Here is a 19,284-nt window from a genome sequence, read left to right as displayed (position 1 = left end):
CCGACCTCCCTCACCTTGTGGTGCTTTTTATACTTTAGTCCTGCAGATGAATTTCTGCCTATGGCTGCAGTGGGAAGGTGTAATTCAAAGCCCCGTGCTGAGTTATGATTGTGATGGGCAGTCCCTGCAGCTACTTGTATAGGGCTGGATTGCTGCTGGAGACTCCTGGGCAGAGCTGGCTGCAGGGGAGGAGCGCTCTTAAATCACCTGTCTTGGAACGAAGACTAATTATGGCACAAGGCAGTAGGTAGTTTGGAAATAATGTGTGTTAATTATTAGTTTTTCTATTGAAATCCGGGTTAGTCTATAACAGAAGGGATGTAGCAGTAGCTTTTTAAAAAAAAAATAATGTAAAGTTATATTTGCTCCCTATTAACAACAGGCGTACACTTCGGATTGACTACACTTGGCTATAACGTAGTGTGTGTATGGGGGGAGCGGGGGAAGGCTGGGAGGAAATAGAGGGCATATACTTTCAAATGGAAGGACAGAGAGAGTGTTGTTTAAGGCACATCGAGATTTGTCAAAAGTAGATGTTATGATTACTTAGTTTCAAAGCAATTACACTTTGTGCTCAAATGCATTGAGCAGCCTCCCATAGCACCCACTTACGAGTGGTTATTAAATGCATCGATGGATTCCTTCACTGGAAAATCAATTCTATCGCCAACTTCATATCTTGACTTCTAAAGAGTTTTCGTCTTGCTTGTAAAGGACAACATCTAAAACTGCACTGAACGTTGCATTCCCTCCCTCCCCCGCCCAACTGCAGTGAAGAGGGTCCTGATGGAAAGAAATATTTCTTTACTAAGATGATTAACTTTGTGGGGTCATTGCGCTTTGATTTGTTTAGGTAGGGCTTTCACCCCTCTGCGGTGCAGTAATAATAAACACTTTAACTTGTTATTGTCTAATAGTGTAAAGTGAGGTGGAGGAAGAAGCCACTCTAAATATTATATGAATACCAATGTTTTATTGTTGGAATCATTGTCAGATGCAGAGATCCAGGGACAAGGAATATCGAATGCTGAATCAGAAACAATAAGAACGAGAGAGAGAGAGGGATGAAAAGCTTCTTCTCTTGGCTCTTCTGCTTTGGGTGCAGTAGGACGTGTTTCTCACATGTTCCTCCTAATTACCAGCAAGAAAGTTCTGCTCTTGCTGGGTTTGGTTTAGTAGTCAGCCCCATATGAATCACACTGAACACGCAATCCCACTCCTACCTGAGTGACAGCTAGCCGGCGCTCTGGCTTCTTCTTGTCCCTTTAAAATCTGAATCCAAGGGTAATGATTTATCAAACTCTTATTATCAAGAAAATGTCAAACGAAGGGCACCTTGCTCTGCACTGACGCAAACCCAATCTTTCCCAAGGAGCTATAGAAAGCTTTGCTCTTGGCTGAGCAAAATTCAGTCTATCAATCGCCTGTACTGCTGTTTTTATCTCCACCAGTTCAATCTGTTGCTATTTAAGACATGGTAAGTGCTTCTTTTTCCGTTTTTGAGATGTGGTGAAGGTGTGTGTGGCGGGGGGGCAGGTTTTTTTTAGAATTTACTTTGGCTATACTCTATGTAGTTTCTATTTGTTAATTTCACATATTACTTCATGTAGAGAGTAACCGTCATGCAAAAGTATTCTAGGTTGTAGGTGAAGGAGCTTGTTTCAAATGGGAACTGTCCAGGGTTCTGAAAGGCTACTTTCCGCTATGGCAAAAACCTTCACCACCTATAATATAGCCAACATAAGAAAAGAAAGGGAACGTATTCAGAAACGTATGTACTTCAGAGCTCAGTAAAATCGCTATCGAGTTCTATGCAGATGTTTTATTAGCTGACACTGTGTGGGTTTGGAGATTGTTAAAGATAAGAATGCATACAAAGAAAACTGCATCGGGCACTTTTCTTCCTTTGAAATATGACAGTGTAAAACAAAAAGGGGCACACATTTTTAACAAGAAATTGTCAAATGGTGAGATTTACCAGCTTGTTTGGTTGAATATTGCTAGTTACAAACAATCAGGCTATCTGCTATTTTCGAAAATTTTAGATCTTTAAAACGAGCATGATTTCGAAAGCTTATTTTAGAATAATAATCCAGCATTTGTTATGGTATAGAACATCCCTTCATCGTGTTGTCTTTTTTTCAATATTTAGAATGAATGTAGTAACTTCACTGGGCATATCGGGAATGCTAACCAATACTATTCCGTTTGGTTCCAGCATCTCTAGCTGCCTACAGGGCAGCTTGTTTATTGCCTATAAAAAAGCCAGTGTGCATTGTTGAATGACAGAAAGGAAATGGGGCGTAAAATTAAAGAATCTTTCTGCAACGGTGTTAGGGGAAGGGAGCATTCTACAGTCGTGATGTGAAATCCAACAAGGTTTGGAGGCGCAGAGCTGTGGAAACATTGTGTAGAATTATAGGTTTGCAGTCTCTATTATTTTTGTCTCCCGGTTATCTTCTCAGAATATTAGCGTTTAATGTGATAAGGCGACCGAGGAGAGCCGTGTAGACTGAAAATACTGCAAAACGTTCCTAACCACTGTTACCAGCAAAATTGCATCGCAGTTTTATGCACAGTGCTTATTTGTGAAAAATCAAAAAACAAAATCTCAACGCTTTTTTTGGGGGGTGTAAAGTGTGTTATGTTGTCATTTTAGGATTACACCAGTCAAAAGGATATGAACAAGCAGGTTGTCAACAGCCCTGAAACAGTTGCCCTTGGACAAATTGAAGGTGCGGGAGTTATACGAACCAGCCCCGAAAATGAGCAGCAGAACCTACCTTCAAAAGCCCCATCCCTATTGGCCAAGGTCTCCAGATCTCTCTCCAGCGACAACAAAATCTCTCTATCTGAAGAAGCCAAACAGAACGATTTTGAGAGGACCAAAATTGGGATCTGCAAGCTCAGCAGCACCCCAGTCCAAGCCAACTCCACCACCCGAAAGGATTCTGTAGAAACCTTTCCGCTAAAGAACATCCCCAGTGCAGGAAACCAAGGGCAAGCCAATATTCTTCACTGCAAAATCCCCCCTTTGCAAAGCACAGACGGCGAAGCTAATCAAAGTCTTGGTAAGAGCACACTGGAGCAAAACAATGCCAACAGCGGTTGGGTGACCATGAGCCAGAGCACCGTGGTTCTGGGCACAGATGGGAACACTTCTGTTCTGCCTGGCAGTGTTAACGGGGTAAGTTATTTCTCTGTCGCTTTCCCCCCCGTCTCTAAGGGAACCGCGTGGATCACACGTGTGTTGACACATTGAGCAAAGCTCGTTGAAGTACATATGTATTTGGATTCCAAGCTCTAAATGCCTAACACAAAAAAGGCTGATTTGGGCACAGTCCAAGGGAGTAACTACCGATAATCTCTCCCTCTCAAAAGGGCACCTTTATAGAAAGAAAATGGTGTGACTGAAATTATGCGACGGGAGTCTTTTTACTGCTGATTAATAATAATTTGTTAGCAATATGAACATGGATGATCGATAGTTCCAAGCTAATTCCAAGGCGGGTATTGAGCGGTGCCTGCCCCTAAAGCTCAGCTGCAATGGGGTGGTTCTCTTAAAATGGGCGATAAAAATGATCAGAATTTGCCTGGAACGAAATAAGGAAGCTCAGAACACTTGTGGTTGAATTCGGTTGCACTTGGTCTCCTTCACGCTAGGAAGAAAAGTTTGTTTACCTAGTTTTTTTCAGGTCCACTCCCCCTTTCTAGCATCAAATGCCCAGAGATTGCCCTGCCATTCACTGGCCCCGTTTATAAAGGCTTTGCATTGCGCTATCACCTCTGCGAATGTTATTGCCCGTTGTAACGCATTGGAAGCTGTAACCAAAAACAAGAACAAAATCAGCCAGCCATTCCGCAAACCCTACCAAACCTGTCCCTGACCAGCCACCGGGCTGGGATTGGTGATCAATCACTCCCTCTCAGACAGCTCAATCGCTATTTAGGATCAGTGAGCGGCTCCCAGGCATTGCTGAACGATGTGAAAATGTGGCTAACGCGCACCTGACACTCTCCCCTAGCAGGGGCCTCTCTCAGTGGATTATAATCTGGGAGACAGCCTTACTCCGGGGTTCAGAGCTCCTTGGTATTACCAATGCGATAGGAATGGCGCTGCGCTTTCTCTTCCACATGGACTGGGGACATTCATATTTAAAAGAGGCGGCCGGGGTCATTCAACAAAGATCTTTTGCTGGGGTGGGGTGAAGCGGGAGGGAGCGAGAAGGCCTAGCTTTATACTAGACCAAAGGATGTTTCCATGCTACCAAACCGTGGTGGTGGTGGTGTTCTCCTGACTCTACTGGTGCGCAGGATCTGACTCCTGAGGACCAATCAGCTCCGTCTCACTGCGGGATCCTTCTCCTCAGAGCAGCACGATCCGCAGAAGAGCAAAGCCTCTCAGCTACAAGCCAAATATATCTGACCTGGGTTAGATTTTTTTTTTTTTTCCAGAAAGAATCGCAACAGAAATCAGTTCTCTGCCCATCGGTCAGGGGCTGGAATGAAAATTCAGGGCCCTAGAATTTAAATATCAGATACACCAGGAGAAAATTCAGGGCTGTTCATTGAACTCACATGGAAGGATTAAGAAGCACTGGGCCGAATAGTTCTCGCTATCACCAATCCCTCCTCAATTTGAAACAATGCCCAAACTGAGGTCCTCTGTTGTTTCCACTGAAATCAATGACAAAAATCCTCAACAGGAACCAGATCCAGAGCTAGGTGATTGTACGCAATGAAACCGAGAGAGCACAGAATTATTGGTGTAGATTGCATGGGGGGTGGGAGGGTGAAGACGAGGAGTCTGCTTGTTATATATAGTAATATCTCTTTGTATTGGATGTTTTCTCTCTCACACCTTCCCGCAGCAGCTGGTCTGTAATAATGTCCTCCTCGGGGCCAGCTAATTGCAAACCTGATATTTTTGTTTGATCTGAAAACAGCCATGTTGACAATGTGTTTTTCCTCTTCACCCTTCAGGATGACGATAAAGGGGATGAAAATAAAGCCCGAGGGAACTGGTCTAGCAAGATGGACTTCATCCTCTCCATGGTGGGTTATGCAGTGGGGCTGGGCAATGTCTGGAGGTTCCCGTACCTGGCCTTTAAGAATGGGGGAGGTATGGCTTTTCCTGTCTTTATACACCCTGCTGCTCTTCAAGCGATACTGAGCCAGCAAATAACTTGTCGGGGCGGGGAGGGGTGGGGGAAAGGGGAGGGGGGCGAGAGGAAAGTGCCTGGGAAAAGACCTCCCCCAACACCTGCTCTTCAAAACATAGCAACGAATATCCTGTGTCAATCAAAGATTTAGGGCTAGACCAGACCATCGTTTTTTTAAAAGCTAAAATTCACTTTATCAATGGCCCTTAGAAAATAGCATGTTCTTAGCATTTTTTAGAGGAGATGCTTTCCTAGTTAATACTGGCCAGAGACAGAGGAAATGAACAAACAGGTTGATAAAATTTGAGCAACGGATTTCACTTGACTAAGAACATTCCAGCCAAAGTACAAATAAAAACAAAATAAATATGTGAATTTAAATTCAATCGCCCAGAAGCGGTTCTAATCCAAAGACTTGGCTTTGGAATGCGAAGGTAAAATAGGAACCCAAAGTAAGTATAAAATAAGGGGAAATCTCTGCCAAATCTGAATCAAAATCAACCCTCAATAATATTTTAGGTTGAACTGCGCATTTATTTTAAAACCCATTCCGCTACCCGAGAAATAGTAAGTCTTAAAAAGTCTGAATAACGTTCAGCAAAGTAACACACACATAAAATAAATGTGATGAAAAAGCAGTGTGCAGTTCTGTGTTGCTTAAACCGTTTTATTATAGAAAACGCAATTTGACGTGAAAACATCGAATTCGATTAAAATAGTTTTTTCTGTTGCGTCCAACGAAGTCTTACAGACAATTAGCGGGCTTTTTTTAAAAAAGAAAAACAGTTGCGGTAATCAAGCTACTCTTAGACTTACCACTGTCATAAGGTAAAATATCGTGGACGCGTGTAATTGTTTAAAATACCAGAAAGACTAAAAATCCTTCAGTTTGTGAGAAGTGCATCATTCACATTTCTGCCAAAGAATGAGTTACTGAACTCCGCTATATAAAGGATGTACAGTGAAATTCCTTTATTAATTTTATAAAAGGAAATATATAGGAATTTCACTGTACATCCTTTATATAGCGGAGTTCAGTAACTCATTCTTTGGCAGAAATAAGTATATGTAAAATTATGGGTTTTATTCCGCCCCCCTTTTTAAAAAAATCACATTTTCCACACGTATTGGAGTTTACTGTAAATATGAGAAATCAAGGATCGTACTGAATTTGGTATTTTCTTACTGGACGAAAACATGTTTATCTTATGACAGTCAGAATCTAGGGCTTCATCTTCTCCCTATTGCAGTCAAGCCGATACAGTATTTTGCCATGGAACGTGTATGTGCCTGTGTGTATATTCTCTGCATATATCGAACTGTGTATTGCACACAACCATGAATCCTCCCCTTTAAGAGCAGTTTTCCTGCAGTCGTGAGACTAAACTCTTTGAAAGGGATCCCTAATAGTTGAAATCACTGATTTGGAAATAAACTCCAGGAATGCAACCAATATATATTTAAACAAACTTTTATCCTCATCAAGGAAGCAGCCAAGATGAATAAGTGACTTTTCCAAAGAAGCCCGTTTATTGCCTTGAGATCTGGCTCACCTGCTCTGGCAGTAGTTAGTAACTGTCTATAGTGGAGGTCACGCAAATTCGTGAAGCCTTCCCTACAGAGGTTCTGCTGGGAAGTCTTGTATGTACGGCATGTAATGACTCTTCCCAAGCCTTTCTAGGGTTTGCTGGCGTTAACCAATTTCCTGTTGAATACAATTGTGTTATTAGAAAGATTAAAAGAAAAAAAGACAGACAACATCGGAGAGGGACAGTGACTGGCACTCTCTTTGTTACCCCTTCTGGGCGAGCACCACCAGCTCAGCTGTTACAGAAGAGCACACAGATGAGCATGGCTCATCTCAGCCTCGATTTAGATCCCTTGTTCTAATACACCAGGATCTCCGCAGAATGGGTGTAAAGTTGCCTTATCCCCCACACTGATCACTCCAGGGGGTTGCACTCACGCTCACCTGAGACTGGTTCCTTTCAAACACAGACAAGGAAGCAAGACACAGTTGCAGTTTGATGATGAGGGGAATTAACCCCGATTTAATTAATTAGCGTCACCACCTGCAGCGAGCCTGGTATTCATTTCTAGGCAAAATAAGAAAGCCTGGAATGTGGCAAAGTATAGAAATAAATTCGTAATGCTCCTGGAGAATGAATAAGGAGCGATTCAAATAATTAGAACAGGACTTTTCTCAAGACACCGTATTAGCCCTTCTTAATGAGTTAGTCAAACGCATGGCGGTGACCAGTATGTTTAAGATGCATTTACTGAAACAAAATGCCCTACAGTGTCCCCTCTAAACAAGTACGCGGTGTTCTTTTTCATAGGCTAATACTCGATTGGAGTAGGTTCTCTTAAGGCTTCCTAAATACCACGAATCTTTGTTAACTTGAATGCTGTTTGATGCTGAGAATTACACAGTTTGAGCACTTTCTCGCTGCAGTTCAGATCTTTCTTCTCTTTCCCCCAAGGTGCATTTCTCATCCCCTACTTGATGATGTTGGCTCTAGCTGGAATACCCATTTTCTTCCTCGAAGTTTCATTGGGGCAGTTTGCTAGTCAGGGACCTGTGTCTGTCTGGAAAGCTATCCCAGCCTTACAAGGTGAGCCTCAGCCTCCCTCTCCCCATCTCCCTTTATCTTTGAGGGAACTTCTGTCGAGAATTTTGAGTTGCTTGAAGCTTTAACAGACATTTGTAAAGGACTTTATTTGGTATGGCATTGTCACTTGAACCATGCATTGCAGTCTTCATTTGACCTTGCCCTCTTTCTTAGGAAATCCAAGTAATATTTTGTGTTAGATTTCAAAATTATATCGTTATTTTATATAACAGATTTTGAAAAAAATATAGACTGATCTGTATTCAATAAGTGACTTGTATAGCCAACACTGGGGTGTTGTTGCTGGGCCACCTGTGAAATGTTTTTTGTATGTGCAACAGCTGAAAAATGTCTTTCTGTTTATGATAGGTCAGGTTTGGATATTTTACAGTCCATTGATAGTATATGTTTGTAATCATGAATACATATGATTGTACTAGCCTTCCGTCTCCTTTCTTTTTCAGGCTGTGGCATTGCTATGCTGATCATCTCTGTTCTAATAGCCATATACTATAATATTATTATGTGCTACACACTTTTCTACCTTTTTGCATCCTTTGTCCCTGTATTACCCTGGGCTTCCTGCACCAACCCTTGGAACACGCCAGGCTGCAAAGATAAAAACAAACTCTTATTAGGTAAGTTTTGACACGCTTTTAAAAAAAATTATGTTAAAGAACATTCCTTACAAGTTGGATCGGAGGAGATTTTGTACCTATGAAATTTATTAGGGACTAACACTGCAGTCCTTATTTCGACAACACTCCCACTGAAGTCAGATCCTGAATATCATTGGCAGTGTCATTTGATGCAGTTGGTTTAAAGTAATCTTTATAATCATGCACTCTTGTCTCAGATCTGTTGGTTGAATTTTGTTTGCTTGTTTTATGTTGGAAAAAATTTAATAATAAAAAAGGCCCAAAATGACCTTTTGGCCAAAATGGATTTTTGTCAAATTTTTCCAGTTCTTCAATGAAAAATTGGAAGCTGGAAACCAAAATATTATTAGTGAAAAGTTTTTTGGTTTTCAGTAAAAGTTTTGGGCTTTTTATGAAAACCTACAATTTTTACCAAAAGCCAAAGAATTCACTGAAAACAGGTTTAGAAAACAGAAACAAAATCTAAAAACTGAAAATTAGTAGGGGGAAAAAGTTTTTACACTTTCCACAAAAATAAATGGCATTTTTTATCAGCTCTTTTTAACAGTAATATGGTAGTTGCAAGTTCCTTTTAGGTTCCTTCCATCTGTGCTTCCAATATCAGATGAATTTTAGTGCATTCAGACTGGAAGTGCTATGGCAGTCACCTGCTTGTGCCGTGGAGCATTTCAATGAATCATTTATGATTAGGTATTATTTATTAAGTGCTGTTTATAAAATCTCTTTAACACAACAAATAATTTTTAAAACATTTTTTGGGAGGGTGGGGGGTAGAAGACACATGTTGTGGTTGATTCAGTACTGACAGGCTCAGTTGAGCCAGTTTCACCCACAAAGTAATCCCACTGCTTTAATTTCTAACTCACCAGGAATAAATCTTTCCCCAAATGTATGATCATTGCACAAGTTTCCTTACTGATCTGCTGGAGCAAAGCAGGCTAGAGTCACATGCTTCATTTTATGACTATGACCACTGTACAATCCACCAAAACTCTGCTGTAGCCAATTTAGGGCCCTGCCCAAATTTCATGTAAGTTAATGGAAAGGCTCCCATTGACTTCAATAGGCTTCAGATCTGGGCTTTTATGAAGTTGATACATTCAATATTAATTGAAGTATTTACATTGATTCATATTTTTAAACAAACTTATTTTAACTATGTTTGCATCTCTATTGTGTCTGAGTCCTGAAAATATTCTAGCAAAGGAGAATGCTAGCAAGAATGGTCACTTGCTCATTACTCAATAGTGGATTTTAAGTGGCCGTTTAAGGAAAGCCAGTTTCCAATTTGTTACTGGACTGTTTAGCCTGAGTACCTGATTCCAAGAGTTTCATTTGGTCAGGGAAAGGGAACCTACTAAGTGGCTTGTGTATCCAATCTAACTTGCTTGTATTGCAAATCTTAAAAACTCACAATACACTATGCACACAGATTCAGAATTATTTACAGACATTATTCAATACCTAATTTCAAATAACTAATACATTCAAGAAATCCGTGACCTGTTAGTGAATGATGCACAAACTGGATAGGGAGAAAAATTAATGGAATACATTACAGCTTATGATTTATTTGCTCAGCTTTACAGGACACAATGGCAACATAATAAGAAACAAGGACATTGCTTCTGAGGTTTAAACCCCCATGTTGTATGGATATAGGGCTCCTAGGCACTAGGGTAATAAACATAATTTATAATAACTAGAATAATGAGTTAGGGAAATTTTAATAATTACAGATCATGCACTGGAGGTCTGAACACTTAGTATTTGATCCTATACTGTTGATGTCAATAGAAAAGGGCACTTAGGGACCAATTTCACAATGGAACCACAGGGACAATTTCAGTCCTGATGCAATCTCAGTTGTTTCGATGGAGTTGAGTGCTTATGCTAGGGTTGCATTTGATCCGTAGTACAATCTGATTCATACTTCTAATGTTCTGAAGTCTGGTTTTCACCTCTGCCTGGGATCTCCAGATAAGCAGCCCCCCTTGTCTTTTCTCGCACCTAGCAAAGACAGCTGCTAAACTGTGTGCTAATTCTGTAAAGCCAATGAATGATTTTCATATATTTGCTTGAAAATTTGTAAACATTGGCCTCTTTTAAAGGTGAAAATGTAAAGCATTAAACTCCCTTAAAAATATTTAATTTCCTCGATGTCAAAGAAGCCTGAGAAAGTACAATCTGATTGCAGTGCTATGGCTCCCATTCAGCAAAGCACTCGAGCAATGTGCTTATCCTTAAGTATGAATTGCCCATGGAAGACTGTGTGACTCCTCAGGTGCTTAAAGTTAAGCATGGTCTTAAATGGGTTGTTAAATATGAGGGCATTATCTCATAAAGATATAGCACAGGGATGATCAGATCTCATTTTAAGGATCATTTATTTCTATTTGTAAAGTTAGGGAGTGCCAACTGCAGGTTTTCCTATTGGCTTAATGTGATCAATTTCTCTGGCACATTTATCCTTCAACTTGCTCAGCAACTGTAAGGTTTTGTCTATCTTTAAAAAATAGTGTCAAGTCTTGAAAGGCTAGAGATTGGTTTCAGCTTTCTTCTACAGAAAAACAAGCACAATTATCACTGGACTCAATTAAATTGCTCTTGTCTTTCCTGATTTCAAAAAAGTATGATTTTAATTATTAATGTTTGTCCATGTAAATGTAATTTCTTGTTAACATCTCCCAAGGTAGCGTAACCATTATTTCTGTTATATATTTGGTTTTGATCAATAGCACTGCACGAGAAGACTTATGTGTACATGACTGCAGGGGGCTTATACGTGAAAGTACAATTGTGCCCTCTGCTGATTTTAAGAGGATAGTGCAAGGAAACCAAAAGCTTTCCAGAACTAAGCTATCAAACATTAATGCTGTGCTGCAGTGCAGCAAAAGTGACCTTAGGTGTCATCCTATAAAACCTACTAGGGAGCTGGTTGCAGTTAGATGTGTAGCTTAATATTTTCTGTTTGTTGCATGGATTTCAAAGCTACTTACTGTTGCGCCCATTGTGCTATGGCTCTCTAAGGCTTATTCTCATGGGAAATGGGGAGAGATGATTCTCATCCATCTGTATAATATATTCTGTGTGTGTCGGCAAGGTGTATGTGTAAAGGCACATATGGTTTTAGATTGGATTGGAAGGTTTTCTTTAAATAGAAATTTTAATTATTGTGTCTTGTATATTTGTGTACTTTGCATGCACAGATAGACATTATAATAATAATTCAATTTAAGGAAAACCTTCCAATCCAATCTAAAACCATGTGCACCTGTACATATACCCCTTGCTCTCACATGTGCGTGCAGCCATGCACGCTCACAGGGAATATATTATACAGAAGTATTAGAATTGTCTCTCCCCATTTCCAATGAGAATAAGCTTTAGAGAGCCATAGCACTATGATCACAACAGTAAGTAGCTTTGAAACCTGTGCTACAAACAGAAAATATCAAGTTATACGTCTAACTGCACCAAGCTCATAGTAGGTTTCAGAAGGTGACACCTACGGTCACTTTTGCTGGTCTCCATATCCTCTGCAGGTAGAGCTCAGGTGAACCATGGAAGTGGCAATATCATTAGAGTCTGGGGGAAGGAAGATGACAGCTCAACACATCCTTCTTTACTGGTTGCTTTGCAGTGTGACAATATCCATTTCAGAGAAGTCTGGGTTTTCCTCTTATCATTTCCTCTTACTATTATTTCCTTTTCCTCTTGAGCTTGGCTGTGTCATGCAATACAAATGGGAAGTGACGCCCTGCTGACAATACTTAAACAGCTATAAAATATTTTTGTATTTCATGTTTCTTTTTTATGGTCTCAAATAATTATTAAAATTGCCAGTAATTATATCTTCAGGGAGGAGTTACAGAATCAGACTCATTCTGTGTAGTGTAACTGAACATAGTGGTTTAGAATTATGTAAGTTCTGAGTCAGGGAGTTTTTGAGCTTCAGAAGATAATATGGATAAATATTGAGAGAGAAAGAGAGACTATGTCAACTGTCTGCTGGCAATTCAGCTTGTAAAATTTATATTTCCTACTCAAATGAAATACTCTTGAATTAACAAACTTGTTTGTTTTAAATTTGTTGATGATCTTTGGGAACGTTGGCAAAGACAGTCATAGCTGTAATCACAGGGGGTTTCAGTTCAAACAAAAGTAGCTCCAGATCACATATGGATCCAGATCCAATTTGAAGACCCTTAAAGTCTGGGGGTTTTCAGATCTAGAATTTATTTGTATGTTGTAAGGATAAGCATTGACGTGACGCTTATATCGGAATCTAAAGTCACCCAGAATAGATCTAAGGTTTTGGTTTGGACCCATATGTGGCTAAGATTCAACCATATTATCTTAATTAATATTTACAGTGGTGTGTTTTGGAGTACAATTGTTTTTCATAGGTATAATTTTTGTTGGATCTCTGTCTCTGTATTTACATCTGCTTAGTGGATGGGACTCCTGGGTTCTGTTCTCAGTATTACCACAGATTAACATTGTCCTTGAATGAGTGAACTGGGGGTCAATTCTGCATTATTTGCTCACCCACATACCCATATCTCCCATTGACTCAAGTCCCTAAACCTCTCTGTGCCTTAGATTACCCATTGGTGAAAAAAAGGATAACAGTGCCAACTATCTCAGATGGGTATTGAGTCTTAATAAAAATTATATTTATAAAATGATTTGAGATCCTTGTTTCAAGGTGCTATAGAAATGTAACATGTCACCATTAAATAGATCTACATGATACAGTGTATGTTCAGAGTTGTCCCCATCAGTCTTGAAAATGTTTAGTCCAGTACTTTCCTTCCTTTATTGGTACCTTTTCTTAACAGATTCGTGCATCATTGGTGATCACCCAAAAATACAGATTAAGAACTCTACTTTCTGTATGAGTGCCTATCCAAACTTGACAATGGTTAACTTCACCAGCCAAGGAAACAAGACTTTTGTCAGTGGAAGTGAAGAGTACTTCAAGTAAGAACCCTATTTGATTAGAAAATGTCAGGTTATTTTTCTGCTAATAAAGTCTTGGGGTTAAATTGGGTGGGTCATTTATAACTGGTTCCAGAAGACTGGAACTACAGCATGTGAGAACTGACCTCCAGGCATGAAGGGTAAAAGAGCTAAGTTTCAAGAGAAAAAGGAGAATCTTTTTGTTTGTTTGTACAGCACCTTGCACAATGCAGTCCAGGTCCATAACTGTCTCTCTCAAGCACTGCCACTGCACATAAATAATAAACAACAATAATTATTAATAAAAGGTATAATAATGCAAGGTGAAATTCACTGAAGCCTTTGGGGTAGATCAGAGAAACTTCTCAGCACTATAAGCAGTGTCTAATGTAGATCCTTTTACACTGGGAGAATGCAGCTTGCAATCATTGTCACTAACTTTTTGACTCTCAGGTACTTTGTATTGAAGATTTCTGGCGGGATTGAATATCCTGGTGAAATCAGGTGGCCCTTGGCACTTGCTCTCTTTCTGGCTTGGGCGATTGTGTACGCATCCCTGGCTAAAGGAATCAAGACATCAGGAAAAGTGAGAATATTTCTTTACCAGAGTAAACCAGTAACAGTACACTATGCTGCTTTAAATCCATAGCACTTATAGTTTAAGTCAGTGAATCAGTTGGAAGTTGCTAAAAGCAAAAGTTTTATGGGACCTTACCGGAAATTGAACTTACTAAGTACCATCACCAGGGCCAGTGGAAAACGGCAGGAAGAGATGCTGGTGTTACTCTATGGAACATTTTGAGAGGAGATGATCCTATGTTATGCGAAGTTTGTAAAGTGATCTCATTTTGAATCCAGGCCTATTTTCCTTGTACACTCAAGGTTGGAGCTGGGCAAAATGTTTTGACAAAAACCATTTTTGTGCAAAAATGCAGTTTTGGTGACGTTGAAACATTTTGAAAATTTGTGTTGGTTTCACTTAATTGTTTTGGTAAACAATTATGAAAAAAATGAAATATTTCATTTTGATATTAAAAACATTTTGATTTTTGATTCAAATGACTTTTCATTTCAAAATCTCCTTTCACTTTAAGAAAATTTTAAAAATATTAATTCTTAAAATCAAAATAAAACATTTTGTTTGACCAGAAACCACTTTCTTTCTTTTTGATTTGCCAACAATTTTGAAAAGTGCCATTTTTGGTTCAACTCAAAATGATTTTTTGGAATTGCCAAGGAACCAAAACATCTGTTTTTTGCCCAGCTCTACTCACGACTTCTGTTCACTTCAGGGGGAGTTCTTGGTGCAGGATTGTGTCCCAGATGGTTAACTTAACTCGGCCGTTCTCAAACTGTGGGTCGGGACCCCAGAGTGGGTCACAAACCTGTTTTAATGGGTCTCCAGGGCTGGTGTTAGACTTGCCGGGGTCTGGACCAAGCCCAAGCATGACTGCCCAAAGCTAAAGCCAAAGTGCAAGCCGCAACACCTGGGGCCAAAGCCAAAGCTCAAGGGCTTCAGCCACTGGTGGCAGGGCTCAGGTTATAGGCCCCCCCACCTGGGGCTGAAGCCCTTGGGTTTGGCTTTGCACCCTCTTCCCGTCCTGCAGTTGGGCTCGGGCAGGCTCACGCTTTGGTCCCCCATCCTGGGGTTGTGTAGTAATTTTTGTTGACAGAAGGGTGTCGTGGTACAATGAATTTTGAGAACCCCTGATAACTAAATTTCAGTGAAATGTTCTATTACTATTTGCTCCTACATTCCTGATTAACTAGAAAGCCAGGGGAAATTGGCACATCTTTTTGGTGGATGTTCACTCCCAGATCTTCAGAGGCTTTAACAGTGATCCACTTCTTTTTAATGTATTTGGCAATTATGTTTCCAGGAGACTTGGACAACCTTTCGTATTTCTGTTCAGTGTTCATAATTAAAGCCTCATTAACAGTTAAAGTGACACTTATGCAGTTATGGGAAATGTCTATGCAATAACAATCATTTCTGCAGTCATGGAAATTAAGCAACTTCACTTCATAGACTGGGGGAATCAAGTTAAAATCTGAGTCCAGACACCCCTTGTTTCTCAGGAAACAGTCATTATAGTGTAGCTGTGGAATTTCAGACATGTCATCTCTTGCTAATTGATCATGAGAGGCACAATTTCTAACTAAAATTAAGCCTCATTCATGATCTTGCGAGAGAACTCTCTGTCAGGAATTTTTTTTCAGGCACTGCACAAATGCATTTCTAATCAAACAGGAGTTACCCCCATCCTAAACAAAGAAATGTCATTTCTCCACCAGGAAGTTAATTCTAAAGTACTTTGAAAGAAAATGATACTTCACTCACATATCAGATAAACAAAGTTAACAAGCTACACCCCAGCCGGGAAGAGAAACTTCATCTGAGATAGAAAAAGAGGAGGGCCAACCCTCAAATAAGCATCAACTGGAAAAAAAAAAAACATGACATATAGAGCTCTAAAAGTGAGGCTTCATTTTACTTAGAAATGCTATCAGCCGCCCCAGGTGTGGCCAGGGCTTCAGCTGTCAGCCCTGGGCAGCTGCTCCCCTATCAGCCTGGGAAGTGGGAGAGGGATCCCCACTTCAGCACCCTCAGGCCTGCGGAGGATGAAGAACCCTAAGGAGCAGAGGTGAGGCTGGAGGCTGCAGGGAGGGGGGCTGAAATGAAGAGGATGAGGGCTGGGGGGGCTGTATTGATGATTGGGTGAGAGCTGGGAGGATGAACTGAGGGCAGTAGGGGTCGATACAGTGTGCAGGTGGTTGAACTGAGGTAGTGGTCATGGGGACTAGGGGGCTGTACTGAGAGGGGTTGGGTGGGGAGAAAACTGCTAGGGGATTGGGAGACAGGATTAATTGCTGGACAGGAGTTGGGCAGATGTGAGGGTGAGAGCTCCTGCAGCAGAGGCCAAAAATCACCTTATCCAGTACTTGTCGGGGAATGGGCAACGTTAATTGTCACATGCACACACCACGGGGGAGTTCAAAAATCAAGAGGCTGACCTAAAAATACAATGTAATCTTTTTTTTTAAAATGTCATTTTAAGGCCAATCTCATGATTTTGAGGGGTCCGACTCATGATTTTTGATCTCTTGAAGTTGGCCGTGCTGGAATTTCCAGGGGTGGGAGCAGGGCTTGGTCACTCCAAGTGTGATGGGAAAAGTTGCTTTGTGAAGGGTGTGGGCAAGGAGAGAGAAGATCTAGAAATGAATAAACTGAGACTTGCATGTAGTAATAAAACTGGTTCTTTTAACGAACCTAGAGTGCATGAAAAATTCTGGCTTGTCAGCACTGAAGATTGAAATTCTCCATTAGCCACAGAACAGGTTCAGTCTGGGCAGAAGTAACAAGGCGCCAGGGCCCTACCAGTCTGCCACAAGCAGATTGCCCGTAGGGTTCACTTCCTGTAGGAAAAGAGGATCATTCAGTCTCCAAGCCACTTGAGTTCTTGGTTTCCTTACTGTGATGGGGTGTCCACTCCATACAAGACCAGAAGGGGTCAAGGCAGCTAGATAGGCCAATTAATTGCTTAGGTTGCACCTGGTGGAGGGGCCAGGGAGCAGGGATTAATTGGACAAGGCTCAGCTGGACAGAAACAGCTGGGGCTGAATAAAGCCCAGGAGCTGAGAGCAGAAAGGGGCTGTAAGGGAAGTAGTCTGCAGTTACTCTCTGGGAGAAGGGAGGTGTGTTTGGGGCTATAGAGGCAAGTAGCCTACAGTTGCTCCCTGGTAGTTGTGCAGCTGGCAAACCCAGAGAGGGGGGAGAGCCAGAAAGGTGGGAAAAGCACCAAGGTATAGGATAGTGCAGACTTTGGCTGCTGATCAAAGGGCCTCTGAGCTGGAACCCAGAGTAGAGGGTGGATCTGCGTTCTCCTGCCAGCCACTGAGGAAGCGGCACAGACCAGGCAGAGGAGAATGGACTGTCTGGGACAGTTCACCCTGAAAGACTTGTGATACCTTGGAAGGGGAGGACTATAGTGACCTGGCTCAAAGCTGCAGTTCCTGGAGCAAGAGGGGCTATAGGCTAGAGAGGGACAATAGGTGGAGAGATTGCCAGAGGAGGGCACAGCACCTGGTAGGAGCTAATCCTCAGAGTGGCCAAGAGGAGGCACCCTACCAGTGAGTGGAGCCTGTGACACCTGCCAAGACTGTCAGGAAAGGTGCCAGTTAACGTGAGTTGTAGCAATGGATTTCTATCACTTGGGTAATCTGTTCACTAGGAACTAGACTGAGACTGTCAATTAATCTCCAAGTACTGAGTAGTCAATGTATTGCAGCATCATTCAGGGACTACTGACCTATTCTTGACTTGAATCAGTCATTTAGGCCTAGTCTATGTGAGAAAGTTGTACCAGTTTAACTTAAATAATTTTTTAAGCTCATTTAAGTTAAACTGCTGGAAACCCTCATGTGGACACTCTTACTTTGGTTGAAGAGGGATTTATTTCCGTTTAGCTTAAACCAATTCTTAACATAAACTGAAATGAGCCTGGTTTAAACTGAAATGAGTGTCCATGAAGACTTCTGTACCAATTTACCTAAATAGGTTTAAAATGACATATTTAAATCAGTGCAACTTCCTCACGCAGACAAGCCCTTAGAGATGAAAGGCTGGGCCATCCAGTTTTTCTAGTTACTGGGCTACCTTCATGTCTAGTGTTACTCGTCTGACATTAAAGGAGTTATACCAGGGGTGAATGGTGCCCAGGGTTTTCATAATAGTCCAGTGTCTCCAGTTGGGGTAGGGTGTTCGTTTGGTAGAATGCGCTTTTTAATCATGCTCCCTTTCAACTAGTACAAGCCAAATTTCAGATTTTAAAAGCAATTTGGATGAAATAAAAGAAAGGGATGTAGAATTATCCCCTTTTCTATTTTTTATTTTTTAATTGGAAATGTTCTTCTGCAAAGGCTGTCTACCGTAATACGGGAAGCCGTGCACTGAATTAGGAAGACAGACAGTGGCAATCTTAGTTTTCACCTGAACTAATTAGAAAAATGGCATATTTCAGGTATCTGAAACCTGGAGCATATTATTTTTCTTTTAACTGCAATTTTCCACTGGCCGCAATCATAAACTTTGCAACTGCATGCTCCTTTTGGATGAATAATTATTATTCAGTGAAAACAATATTCTTGTATTTCCAGTCAGATGTGTATCTATTCTGGGAATAACTCAGTGCTGCGCTGTCTACTGCCAACTCAAAATCTAGGCATTTTTGAATTTTTTTTTTTTGGAAGAGCTTAATATTAAGATTCCTAACCAGAACCCCCTCCAAATTTGCAGTTAGTCATGACTTATTCATTTGCTATGCATTTATATCAATATTAATTATGATGTATTAATGTGCATGTTATCTATAACTGTGTTAATAATGTGCTGAGTGTTTATCAACTGAAGTTCCATGAAAAATGCTACCAGTGTCCTTAAAGTCAACACAGATTTTGAGATTGTGTTTTCGTTAAGATGTTTCTTCCACACATCCCATGATCACAAATATTCTGTGATTATACATATTTTCGTAACTAAGTGATTTAGGACATAAAATGATTACCGCACAGATTTTAAATATTTACAGCAAAATGACCTGGGACAAGAATTATTTGCTGACGAAATTCACGTACAATTTGGAATGAGTGAATACAGAAAATTGTGATCTGTTTGTAGGCTGAAAAAAGAGATGAAATAGTTTACTCAACAAATGTAATTAATTTATTTGCCCAGCACTAGACTTTATCTGGTAATTAAATTATTTTATCATATTGTCTTTTTGGCATGGTTATGAACTATATAAATGATTATGCTTTGGCACAGTTGTAACTTTATATTAACACAGCAATGAGAAAAAAACCCAACGATATGGCCCCTAGGTGCTA

The 19,284-nt window shown here is 40.6% G+C and overlaps 1 protein-coding gene across 3 annotated transcripts in view; it reads left to right on the top strand.

Annotated features, from left to right (window-relative positions):
• The first annotated feature begins 1,331 nt into the window (after nt 1-1,331).
• SLC6A5 (solute carrier family 6 member 5) overlaps nt 1,332-19,284 on the top strand; it is a 55,163-nt gene continuing 37,210 nt past the window's right edge. The window contains exons 1-7 of one of the 3 annotated variants that reach the window (XM_037899953.2): nt 1,332-1,477; nt 2,660-3,187; nt 4,984-5,122; nt 7,646-7,777; nt 8,239-8,412; nt 13,278-13,419; nt 13,852-13,984. In XM_037899953.2, coding sequence (XP_037755881.1) covers nt 1,475-1,477; nt 2,660-3,187; nt 4,984-5,122; nt 7,646-7,777; nt 8,239-8,412; nt 13,278-13,419; nt 13,852-13,984 — 1,251 coding nt within the window. In that variant the 5' untranslated portion in view covers nt 1,332-1,474. Of the gene's footprint in view, nt 1,478-2,293; nt 2,423-2,659; nt 3,188-4,983; nt 5,123-7,283; nt 7,479-7,645; nt 7,778-8,238; nt 8,413-13,277; nt 13,420-13,851; nt 13,985-19,284 lie in introns of those variants that run through there. The other 2 variants (XM_043549581.1, XM_043549582.1) reach the window with 2 other exon arrangements.

The sequence above is a fragment of the Chelonia mydas genome, chromosome 6 (assembly GCF_015237465.2).
Source record: "Chelonia mydas isolate rCheMyd1 chromosome 6, rCheMyd1.pri.v2, whole genome shotgun sequence".
In the NCBI taxonomy this organism is placed as follows: Eukaryota; Metazoa; Chordata; order Testudines; family Cheloniidae; genus Chelonia; species Chelonia mydas.
This window is presented reverse-complemented; position numbering and strand designations above follow the sequence as displayed.